A 13,790-nucleotide genomic window follows, 5' to 3' on the forward strand; every position below is an offset into this window, starting at 1 on the left:
ATGGTCATCATGACTCGTCTATAGTAAACATGGTCATCATGACTCGTCTATAGTAAACATGGTCATTATGACTCGTCTATAGTAAACATGGTCATCATGACTCGTCTATAGTAAACATGGTCATTATGACTCGTCTATAGTAAACATGGTCATTATGACTCGTCTATAGTAAACATGGTCATTATGACTCGTCTATAGTAAACATGGTCATTATGACTCGTCTATAGTAAACATGGTCATTATGACTCGTCTATAGTAAACATGGTCATTATGACTCGTCTATAGTAAACATGGTCATTATGACTCGTCTATAGTAAACATGGTCATTATGACTCGTCTATAGTAAACATGGTCATTATGACTCATTATACTCGTCTATAGTAAACATGGTCATTATGACTCGTCTATAGTAAACATGGTCATTATGACTCGTCTATAGTAAACATGGTCATTATGACTCGTCTATAGTAAACATGGTCATTATGACTCGTCTATAGTAAACATGGTCATTATGACTATGTAAACATGGTCATTATGACTCGTCTATAGTAAACATGGTCATTATGACTCGTCCTATAGTAAACATGGTCATTATGACTCGTCTATAGTAAACATGGTCATCATGACTCGTCTATAGTAAACATGGTCATCATGACTCGTCTATAGTAAACATGGTCATCATGACTCGTCTATAGTAAACATGGTCATCATGACTCGTCTATAGTAAACATGGTCATCATGAGTAAACATGGTCAACATGACTCGTCTATAGTAAACATGGTCATCATGACTCGTCTATAGTAAACATGGTCATTATGACTCGTCTATAGTAAACATGGTCATTATGACTCGTCTATAGTAAACATGGTCATCATGACTCGTCTATAGTAAACATGGTCATCATGACTCGTCTATAGTAAACATGGTCATTATGACTCGTCTATAGTAAACATGGTCATCATGACTCGTCTATAGTAAACATGGTCATTATGACTCGTCTATAGTAAACATGGTCATCATGACTCGTCTATAGTAAACATGGTCATTATGACTCGTCTATAGTAAACATGGTCATCATGATTATGTAAACATGGTCATTATGACTCGTCTATAGTAAACATGGTCATTATGACTCTTCTATAGTAAACATGGTCATTATGACTCGTCTATAGTAAACATGGTCATTATGTAAACATGGTCATTATGACTCGTCTATAGTAAACATGGTCATCATGACTTGTCTATAGTAAACATGGTCATTATGACTCGTCTATAGTAAATATGGTCATTATGACTCGTCTATAGTAAACATGGTCATTATGACTCGTCTATAGTAAACATGGTCATCATGACTCATCGATAGTAAACATGGTTATTATGACTCGTCTATAGTAAATATGGTCATCATGACTCGTCTATAGTAAATATGGTCATTATGACTCGTCTATAGTAAACATGGTCATCATGACTTGTCTATAGTAAACATGGTCATCATGACTCGTCTATAGTAAATATGGTCATCATGACTCGTCTATAGTAAATATGGTCATTTTGACTCGTCTATAGTAAACATGGTCATCATGACTCGTCTATAGTAAATATGGTCATTATGACTCGTCTATAGTAAACATGGTTATCATGACTCGTCGATAGTAAACATGGTCATCATGACTCGTCTATAGTAAATATGGTCATTATGACTCGTCTATAGTAAACATGGTTATCATGACTCGTCGATAGTAAACATGGTCATTATGACTCGTCTATAGTAAACATGGTCATCATGACTCATCTATAGTAAACATGGTCATCATGACTCGTCTATAGTAAACATGGTCATCATGACTCGTTAATAGTAAACATGGCCATAAAATGTGTCTCTTACCGTCAGCTGTGAATGTGCAGACATGGATCTAAATGTGGACCGGAACTGATCACAGGACACTTGTTAAAGGGATAGTTCACTCAACTCATTTCATCATCATCACAGCTTTTTCTCTGTACTGAAAGTGCTCTATCTTGAAAACTTAACTGCTGACATGGACACTTTTTGGGGGATCATGTTAACAGTGTTCTAATGAACAAAATACTAAAAGATGAAGTCTCCCTTTAATGCCAGGGGAAAACACTCTCTATCGCTATTAGCTTCTGGTGGTCGGTGTGTTTTGATGGATATCAGTGACCATTAGTAATAATACCTCCTCACCCTATAGGTGAAATCTCACAGCACAAGGGTCCCCCGGTCTTCACCCAGGATGAACGATACAAGATGGTGAGAGCCATCAAGTGGGTGGATGAGATAGTGGAGGGAGCGCCCTACGTCACCACGCTGGAGACCCTGGACAAGTACACCAGTGACTTCTGTGTGCACGGAGGTGAGTTTGCTGAGATACTTGAATGGGTGGGCCGGTTCTGAATATTCAGTTCATCTTTATTTAACCAGGATAGGCCACTCAGCAACTGTTTGTGTAGAGAGAGAGAGGAACACCCCCCCATGTCTTTGATAGGTTTGCTGAAAATCTGAAACAGAACATTTTAATTGACTGTAACACCACGTAGTGTAGACTCAGAAATAGTAGAGTAGAACTTCACTTATTTTCATTGTATTGTTTTAATGTGAAGTGTAACACAGTAACATAGTAACAGTAGTAACACGGTAACATTGTAACACAGTAACATAGTAACATAGTAACAGTAGTAACATAGTAACAGTAGTAACATAGTGGCATAGTGAAACAGTAACATAGTAACAGTAGTAACATAGTAACAGTAGTAACATAGTAACAGTAGTAACATAGTAACAGTAGTAACATAGTGGCATAGTGAAACAGTAACATAGTAACACAGTAACATAGTAACAGTAGTAACATAGTAACAGTAGTAACATAGTGGCATAGTGACACAGTAACATAGTAACACAGTAACATAGTATCATAGTAACATAGTAACATAGTAACATAGTAACATAGTGGCATAACATAGTAACATAGTAACACAGTAACATAGTAACACAGTAACATAGTAACATAGTAGTAACATAGTGACATAGTAACACAGTAACATAGTAACAGTAACATGGTAACATAGTGGCATAGTGACACAGTAACATAGTAACATAGTAACACAGTAACATAGTAACAGTAGTAACATAGTGGCATAGTGACACAGTAACATAGTAACACAGTAACATAGTAACATAGTAACATAGTAACATAGTAACATACACAGTAACATAGTAACATAGTGACATACTAACACAGTAACAGTACAGTAACATAGTAACATAGTAACACAGTAACATAGTAACAGTAGTAACATAGTAACACAGTAACACAGTAATATAGTAACATTAGTAACACAGTAACATAGTAACACAGTAACATAGTAACATATTCGCACAGTACCATAGTAACATATTAGCACAGTGACATAGTAACATAGTAACATAGTAACACAGTAACATAGTAACACAGTAACACAGTAACACAGTAACACAGTAACATAGTAACACAGTAACATAGTACATAGTAACATAGTAACATAGTAACATAGTAACACAGTAACATAGTAACACAGTAACACAGTAACACAGTAACACAGTAACATAGTAACACAGTAACACAGTAACATTAGTAACACAGTAACACAGTAACATTAGTAACACAGTAACATAGTAACACAGTAACATAGTAACACAGTAACATAGTAACAGTAACACAGTAACATAGTAACACAGTAACACAGTAACATAGTAACATAGTAACACAGTAACATAGTAACATAGTAACACAGTAACATAGTAACACAGTAACATAGTAACATAGTAACATAGTAACATAGTAACACAGTAACATAGTAACACAGTAACATAGTAACATAGTAACACAGTAACATAGTAACACAGTAACATAGTAACACAGTAACATAGTAACAGTAACATATTAACACAGTAACATAGTAACAAAGTAACAGTAACAGTAACACAGTAACATATTAACACAGTCACACAGTAGTAGTACACAGTAACAGTACAGTAACATAGTAAGTAAATAGTAGTAACACAGTAACATGTAACATAGTAACAGTAGTAACACAGTAACATAGTAACACAGTAACATAGTAACACAGTAACATAGTAACACAGTAACATAGTAACACAGTAACATAGTAACACAGTAACATATTAACACAGTAACATAGTAACACAGTAACATGGTAACAGTAGTAACACAGTAACATACTAACACAGTAACATAGTAACATAGTAACATAGTAACACAGTAACATAGTAACACAGTGACATAGTGACACAGTAACATATTAGCACAGTGACATAGTAACATAGTAACACAGTAACATAGTAACACAGTAACATATTAGCACAGTGACATAGTAACATAGTAACACAGTAACATAGTAACACAGTAACATATTAGCACAGTGACATAGTAACATACTAACACAGTAACACAGTAACATAGTAACACAGTAACATATTAGCACAGTGACATAGTAACATAGTAACATATTAGCACAGTAACATAGTAACCCAGTAACATAGTAACACAGTAACATATTAGCACAGTGACATAGTAACATCGTAACACAGTAACATAGTAACACAGTAACATATTAGCACAGTGACATAGTAACATAGTAACATATTAGCACAGTGACATAGTAACACAGTAACATAGTAACACAGTAACATAGTAACACAGTAACATAGTAACACAGTAACATAGTAACACAGTAACATATTAGCACAGTGACATAGTAACATAGTAACACAGTAACATAGTAACACAGTAACATAGTAACACAGTAACATATTAGCACAGTGACATAGTAACATACTAACACAGTAACATAGTAACACAGTAACATAGTAACATAGTAACACAGTAACATAGTAACACAGTAACATAGTAACACAGTAACATATTAGCACAGTGACATAGTAACATAGTAACATATTAGCACAGTGACATAGTAACACAGTAACATATTAGCACAGTAACATAGTAACACAGTAACATATTACCCCATTACCATATTATATTAACATAGTGGCATTATTAAACCATTAACATATTATATTAACATAGTAACACTGTGAGGAACTAGTAACACAAGCATTTCACTGCATCCGCTATAACATCTGCTAAACTGTTTACGCGACCAATACACTTATTTGATTTAGTTTTCATATTTTTGGGGGTAATATCCTGTTTTGTGTTTTCCCAGTATCTAATGGTTCTATCTTGCCCCTTGACCTCCTGTAAAGTATCTCATGTCTGTCACCTTGATCAGAATATAGCAGACATGTTGAATGTGTCATTTCAGATGACATCACACTAACAGTGGATGGGAAGGACACATACGAAGAGGTGAAGAGGTCAGGGAGGTACAGGTGAGAGTTACTCAAGCTGGAATGAACCTTGAACTAAAGCTGTCGTTAATAATATACACTGAACAAAAATATAAAGGCAACATGTAAAGTGTTGGTCCCATGTTTCATGAGCTGAAATAAAAGATCCCAGAAATGATCCATATGCACAAAAAGCTTATTTCTCTCAAATCTTGAGCTCCAATTTGTTTATATCCTGTTGGTTAGCATTTCTCCTTTGCCAAGATAATCCATCCACCTAAGAGGAGTGGCATATGAAGAAGCTGATTTCACAGCATGATCAATACACAGGTGCACCGTGTGCTAGGGACAATAAAAGGCCACTCTAAAATGTGCAGTTTTGTCACACAACACAATGCCACAGATGCCTCAAGTTTTGAGGGAGTGTGCAATTGGCATGCTAACTGCAGGAATGTCCACCAGAGCTGTTGCCAGAGAATTTCATGTTCATTTCTATACCATAAGCCACGTCGTTTTAGAGAATTTGGCAGTGCGTCTGTGAATGGAGTGCCCCATGGTGGGGTTATAACATGGGCAGGCATAAGCTGCAGACAATGAACACAATTGCATTTTATCGATGGCAATTTGAATGAACAGATATACCGTGACGAGATCCTGAGGCCCATTGTCGTGCCATTCATCCGAAACGCCATCACCTCATGTGTCAGCATGATAGTGCACAGCGCCATGTTGCAAGGATCTGTTACACAATTCCTGGATGCTGAAAATGTCCCATTTCTTCCATGGCCTGCATACTCACCAGACATGTCACCCATTGAGCATGTTTGGGATGCTCTGGATCGACATATACGACGTGTTCTAGTTCCAGACAATCTCCAGCAACTTCACACAGCCATTGAAGAGGAGTGGGACAACATTCCACAGGCCACAATCAACAGCCTAATAAACTCTATGTGAAGGAGATGTGTCGTGCTGCATGAGGCAAATGGTGGTCACACCAGATACTGACTGGTTTTCTGATTCATGACCCTACTTTTTTTTAAAGGTATCTGTGACCAACAGATGCATATCTGTATTCCCAGTCATGTCATATGCATAGATTAGTGCCTAATGAATGTATTTCAATTGACTGATTTCCTTATATGAATTGTAGCTGCAAAATCTTAGAAATTGTTGCATTTTGCATTTATATTTTCTATAGTATATTTTCTATTATTTTATATATTATCATATTATTATTATTGCTGTTGTTATGCTCTGTTTACAATTGTACAATTTTATCTCATGGCCTGGTGTGGTTCCAGGGAGTGCAAGCGAACCCAGGGAGTTTCTACCACAGACCTGGTCGGTCGCATGCTACTGATGACCAAAGCCCACCACAGCAACATAGTGAGTATAGAAACCCCTCATAGGTTACCATGGTGAGTATAGAAACCCCTCATAGGTTACCATGGTGAGTATAGAAACCCCTCATAGGTTACCATGGTGAGTATAGAAACCCCTCATAGGTTACCATGGTGAGTATAGAAACCCCTCATAGGTTACCATGGTGAGTATAGAAACCCCTCATAGGTTACCATGGTGAGTATAGAAACCCCTCATAGGTTACCATGGTGAGTATAGAAACCCCTCATAGGTTACCATAGTGAGTATAGAAACCCCTCATAGGTTACCATGGTGAGTATAGAAACCCTCATAGGTTACCATGGTGATAGGTTACCATGGTGAGTATAGAAACCCCTCATAGGTTACCATGGTGAGTATAGAAACCCCTCATAGGTTACCATGGTGAGTATAGAAACCCCTCATAGGTTACCATGGTGAGTATAGAAACCCCTCATAGGTTACCATGGTGAGTATAGAAACCCCTCATAGGTTACCATGGTGAGTATAGAAACCCCTCATAGGTTACCATGGTGAGTATAGAAACCCTCATAGGTTACCATGGTGAGTATAGAAACCCCTCATAGGTTACCATGGTGAGTATAGAAACCCCTCAAGGTTACCATGGTGAGTATAGAAACCCCTCATAGGTTACCATGGTGAGTATAGAAACCCCTCATAGGTTACCATGGTGAGTATAGAAACCCCTCATAGGTTACCATGGTGAGTATAGAAACCCCTCATAGGTTACCATGGTGAGTATAGAAACCATGGTGAGTATAGAAACCCCTCATAGGTTACCATGGTGAGTATTATAGGTTACCATGGTGAGTATAGAAACCCCTCATAGGTTACCATGGTGAGTATAGAAACCCTCATAGGTTACCATGGTGAGTATAGAAACCCCTCATAGGTTACCATGGTGAGTATAGAAACCCCTCATAGGTTACCATGGTGAGTATAGAAACCCCTCATAGGTTACCATGGTGAGTATAGAAACCCCTCATAGGTTACCATGGTGAGTATAGAAACCCCTCATAGGTTACCATGGTGAGTATAGAAACCCCTCATAGGTTACCATGGTGAGTATAGAAACCCCTCATAGGTTACCATGGTGAGTATAGAAACCCCTCATAGGTTACCATGGTGAGTATAGAAACCCCTCATAGGTTACCATGGTGAGTATAGAAACCCCTCATAGGTTACCATGGTGAGTATAGAAACCCTCATAGGTTACCATGGTGAGTATAGAAACCCCTCATAGGTTACCATGGTGAGTATAGAAACCCCTCATAGGTTACCATGGTGAGTATAGAAACCCCTCATAGGTTACCATGGTGAGTATAGAAACCCCTCATAGGTTACCATGGTGAGTATAGAAACCCCTCATAGGTTACCATGGTGAGTATAGAAACCCCTCATAGGTTACCATGGTGAGTATAGAAACCCCTCATAGGTTACCATGGTGAGTATAGAAACCCCTCATAGGTTACCATGGTGAGTATAGAAACCCCTCATAGGTTACCATGGTGAGTATAGAAACCCCTCATAGGTTACCATGGTGAGTATAGAAACCCCTCATAGGTTACCATGGTGAGTATAGAAACCCCTCATAGGTTACCATGGTGAGTATAGAAACCCCTCATAGGTTACCATGGTGAGTATAGAAACCCCTCATAGGTTACCATGGTGAGTATAGAAACCCCTCATAGGTTACCATGGTGAGTATAGAAACCCCTCATAGGTTACCATGGTGAGTATAGAAACCCCTCATAGGTTACCATGGTGAGTATAGAAACCCCTCATAGGTTACCATGGTGAGTATAGAAACCCCTCATAGGTTACCATGGTGAGTATAGAAACCCCTCATAGGTTACCATGGTGAGTATAGAAACCCCTCATAGGTTACCATGGTGAGTATAGAAACCCCTCATAGGTTACCATGGTGAGTATAGAAACCCCTCATAGGTTAGGAGTTCTTCCACTTCAGTTGAATTTCCACTTTGTCTCCTGTTGACATCAAAAATGTAGAAGTCATGATATGCTCCTATCTGTCATGTCTCAGAGCTCCTATTGTTACAGTTGAATAATAGATCAACTGAAGCCTGTTTCCTCTCCTATGTCCCCTCAGGGCCATTCAGACTATCAACAGCACACAGACAACTTTGGCAAGGTAGGTCCCATGTCTACTCTCATACAAGTAGAACTTTAAGAAAAGTTGTTTTTTTAAATCCCACAAAGGCTCACTCTGTGAAATGCACAGCTGTCTGTTTTTGATCATTTAAATGCCCGTTAAAAAAGAGTGCACTTGACCATAGCAACTGCTTTGTCATGGTCTACTATTTGTCTCCAAATCCTGGGTAGACTTTCTCTGCTACAGCTTTAGTACCCCCCCAACTCTCGCCAACTCTCTCTCTGAAACAAAGGGTGTTATTGTGGTGCCCAGTTGATAATCAAAACTGTGGGCCTGGCCAGGTGGTAATGAATACCACCTCTGTTCCCTCTGAATGCAGAAACTGACCAGAGGATCTACATTTGAACAACGTTTAGATTCCAAATGGGGGTGGGAAAGAGAACAGAATGATCACCGTTACGTAACAAATGTACTCTTTTTCAAACGTTGAAAGAGAGAGAAAAAATATATTTGGCCAGTGTTGAATAAATGTGTTGGGGGCTCTGACGGACATTGAGATATACCTCACAGTGCTGACTGACTGGCTACTGGATGTTCAAGAAGAGGGATCTCAGATGGTGTTTTACTCATTCGCCACTGGGTGGCGCAGTGTGATCATTTTCTCCTATGAGAAAAGACCATAGTGAATATTGAATACCAACTTTGAATACCAAATGCTATAGGATTTTAATAAGTCAAGCTACCACATACTGGCATGGTGTGTTGTTCCCCTTTCTGCCCAATGAACACATTTATGGACAATACTTCATTCCATTTAGGGGACTTTAAGTCTTTTGGCACAATAACTCCCTCAGAGGTTCCACCTGTATAGCCTCTGTAAGGAATATCATACAGCATCATCTATTACTCAGTGTAATGATATCATTCCTTTGCTGGCTTGGAATGAACATTTAGTCGTGGTTTGTCAAGTGCTACACTGTATTTATACTTTGTGCATTATGGATGTTGCAGGGTCCTAAGGGCCACAGTCCGTGGACGGGGGTGTCCCAGTTCCTCCAGACGTCCCAGAAGATTATCCAGTTTGCCTCAGGACAGGAGCCTCAGCCTGGGGACACCATCATCTATGTGGCTGGAGCCTTCGACCTCTTCCGTATCCTCTGCCTGGTGGCTCCATGAACGCACTACTTTCAATTGCATGTGTTTGATACCATTCCATTCGTTGCATTCCAGCCAATACAATGGCTGGAATCCTGCATGGTGATGTCTCCCTCCACCAGCCTCCTCATATTTACCATGTCTGGTGCCAGGAGATTTTCCTGACCATGTCTATAATATGAAGTGTGTTGATACAGGAAACTGCCAAAATAAAGGAAACACTAACATAAAGTGTCTTAATAGGGTGTTGGGCCACCACGAGCCAGAACAGCTTCATTCCCCCTTGGCATACATTCTACAAGTGTCTGGAACTCTATTTGAGGGATGAGACACCATTTTTCCACCAAAAATCCATCATTTGGTGTTTTATTGATGGTGGTGGAAAACGCTGTCTCAGGCGTCGCTCCAGAATGTCCCATAAGTGTTCAATTGGGTTGAGATCTGGTGACTGAGACAGCAATGGCATATGGTTTACATCGTTTCCCTGCTCATTCAGCGACCACTTGTGCACTGTAGATGGGGACATTGTCATCCTATGGTGGCATTGCCATGATAGCCAAAAATAATGGCTTACCCAGCATTTTTTTCATCACCCTCCTAGGCATGATGGGATGTTAATTGCTGAATGAACTCAGGAACCACACCTTTGTGGAAGCATCTGCTTTCAATATACTTTGTATCCCTCATTTAGTCAAGTGTTTCCTTTATTTTGGCAGTTACATGTACATAAGAACGGTTTGACTTGTTACTAAGGCCTTCTCTGACAGCTTTGAAGGCCCTGATGGTAGGATACATCAATGTCAGGTGACTCTATACACTCATATCTACCATGTTAGAGCAAAGAGTTGTTATTTTCTGACCATGTGACCTGACCAAGAAAAACTGGGCCATAGAAAGACAAACACCACTCATGATAGTGTAACTGATGTGAAATGGCTAGCTCGTTAGCGGGGTGCGCTCTAATAGCGGTTCAATCGGTGACGTCACTCGCTCTGAGACCTTGAAGTAGTTGTTCCCCTTGCTCTGCAAGGGCCGCGGCTTTTGTGGAGCGATGGGTAACGATGCTTCGTGAGAGGCAGTTGTTGATGTGTGCAGAGGGTCCCTGGTTCAAGCCCAGGTAGGGGTGAGGAGAGGGACGGAAGCTATACTGTTACACTACCTAGCTGCACTACACTTATGTGACGTAGATGTTCTATATTTCTATAACTGGCTAGTCCTGTGGTCAGCCAAAACACCTGGGCCCAGTCATCTGCAGTGTGTGGAGAGGTTTGAGATTATAGACTGGACTCAGAGGCCTAGTTTGTAGATACTATAGTTGTTGTTGTCGGCCTTGACCAATGTCTTCTCAGATATTGGCCATGTGGACTTCCTGGAGGCGGTTTCCAGGCTTTCAGACAACCCATATGTTATAGTGGGGTTACACTTTGACCAGGTGAGTCTGACAAGTCATATGTTATAGTGGGGTTACACTTTGACCAGGTGAGTCTGACAAGTCATATGTTATAGTGGGGTTACACTTTGACCAGGTGAGTCTGACAAGCCATATGTTATAGTGGGGTTACACTTTGACCAGGTGAGTCTGACAAGTCATATGTTATAGTGGGGTTACACTTTGACCAGGTGAGTCTGACAAGTCATATGTTATAGTGGGGTTACACTATGACCAGGTGAGTCTGACAACCCATATGTTATAGTGGGGTTACACTTTGACCAGGTGAGTCTGACAAGTCATATGTTATAGTGGGGTTACACTTTGACCAGGTGAGTCTGACAAGTCATATGTTATAGTGGGGTTACACTTTGACCAGGTGAGTCTGACAAGTCATATGTTATAGTGGGGTTACACTTTGACCAGGTGAGTCTGACAAGTCATATGTTATAGTGGGGTTACACTTTGACCAGGTGAGTCTGACAAGTCATATGTTATAGTGGGGTTACACTTTGACCAGGTGAGTCTGACAAGTCATATGTTATAGTGGGGTTACACTTTGACCAGGTGAGTCTGACAAGTCATATGTTATAGTGGGGTTACACTTTGACCAGGTGAGTCTGACAAGTCATATGTTATAGTGGGGTTACACTTTGACCAGGTGAGTCTGACAAGCCATATGTTATAGTGGGGTTACACTTTGACCAGGTGAGTCTGACAAGTCATATGTTATAGTGGGGTTACACTTTGACCAGGTGAGTCTGACAAGTCATATGTTATAGTGGGGTTACACTTTGACCAGGTGAGTCTGACAAGTCATATGTTATAGTGGGGTTACACTTTGACCAGGTGAGTCTGACAAGTCATATGTTATAGTGGGGTTACACTTTGACCAGGTGAGTCTGACAAGTCATATGTTATAGTGGGGTTACACTTTGACCAGGTGAGTCTGACAAGTCATATGTTATAGTGGGGTTACACTTTGACCAGGTGAGTCTGACAAGTCATATGTTATAGTGGGGTTACACTTTGACCAGGTGAGTCTGACAAGCCATATGTTATAGTGGGGTTACACTTTGACCAGGTGAGTCTGAGTCATATGTTATAGTGGGGTTACACTTTGACCAGGTGAGTCTGACAAGTCATATGTTATAGTGGGGTTACACTTTGACCAGGTGAGTCTGACAAGTCATATGTTATAGTGGGGTTACACTTTGACCAGGTGAGTCTGACAAGTCATATGTTATAGTGGGGTTACACTTTGACCAGGTGAGTCTGACAAGTCATATGTTATAGTGGGGTTACACTTTGACCAGGTGAGTCTGTTCATATGTTATAGTGGGGTTACACTTTGACCAGGTGAGTCTGACAAGTCATATGTTATAGTGGGGTTACACTTTGACCAGGTGAGTCTGACAAGCCATATGTTATAGTGGGGTTACACTTTGACCAGGTGAGTCTGACAAGCCATATGTTATAGTGGGGTTACACTTTGACCAGGTGAGTCTGACAAGTCATATGTTATAGTGGGTTTACACTTTGACACAATCTGGTCTATTGTCTCCTCAGTTGAGCTGTAAAATAGATCATTTAGGCTGGGATTTGTAGGTGTAATACAGCCATTTTTATATCAATAAGTATAAATTATGGGTAACAATTACTGTAATAATTGTGCATTAAAATGGACAAAAATGGCTTTTCAGCAAAAAACTATTTCTCAAGCAAGAATTTTGCAAGGACTGTCTAGGAGTGGTCTCAGTGGGGAGAGGAACATGTAAAAGTAGCTGTTATTAACAGAGAGGTTTGGAACTCTATGTTATTGGTCTATTAACCAATTTACCGCCTGTTGATGGCTTTCAAAGGCAATGTTCCCACAATGTTCTCGGCGATCCCATTCACGGTAAACGCTGCATATTTCGACTCAATCAGAAATGGCCTTTTAAAACCCACAATGCCTATAACCAACCCACTGTCAAATGACATCCTTGGCACTGATAGTGGACATTTGCATCATCTTATTCTTACTTTTGGGTGTTATGTGAATTTTTCAGGAGGTGAATCGCTACAAAGGGAAGAATTACCCCATCATGAACGTCCATGAGAGAACACTCAGTGTGCTGGCCTGTCGAGTAAGTTCTCTCTCCTTCTCTTCCATAAGAGATACTGTGCATCTCTTTTGTAAGAGTTATTTTTGTAAATTGTGTGTATGCAGGGTTACACTTTGAAAGAGACCATTGTCTCAATGGGACTGTTAAAATAAAGGTCAAGTAAAATAATAGTGATGACTATATTAATATGCTTCTGTTCTGTTACTGTCT

General features: G+C 39.7%; 1 protein-coding gene across 1 annotated transcript in view; it reads left to right on the forward strand.

Annotated features, from left to right (window-relative positions):
- The window catches only part of LOC135554689 (ethanolamine-phosphate cytidylyltransferase-like), a 46,914-nt gene that overhangs the window by 21,723 nt on the left and 11,401 nt on the right, over positions 1 to 13,790 (forward strand). The window contains 7 exon segments of the mRNA XM_064987112.1: positions 2,214 to 2,375; positions 5,347 to 5,413; positions 6,676 to 6,760; positions 8,886 to 8,927; positions 9,900 to 10,038; positions 11,393 to 11,475; positions 13,524 to 13,601. Of these exon segments, the coding sequence (XP_064843184.1) occupies positions 2,214 to 2,375; positions 5,347 to 5,413; positions 6,676 to 6,760; positions 8,886 to 8,927; positions 9,900 to 10,038; positions 11,393 to 11,475; positions 13,524 to 13,601 (656 nt within the window).

Source organism: Oncorhynchus masou, chromosome 14 (genome assembly GCF_036934945.1).
Source record: "Oncorhynchus masou masou isolate Uvic2021 chromosome 14, UVic_Omas_1.1, whole genome shotgun sequence".
Lineage (NCBI taxonomy): Eukaryota > Metazoa > Chordata > Actinopteri > Salmoniformes > Salmonidae > Oncorhynchus > Oncorhynchus masou.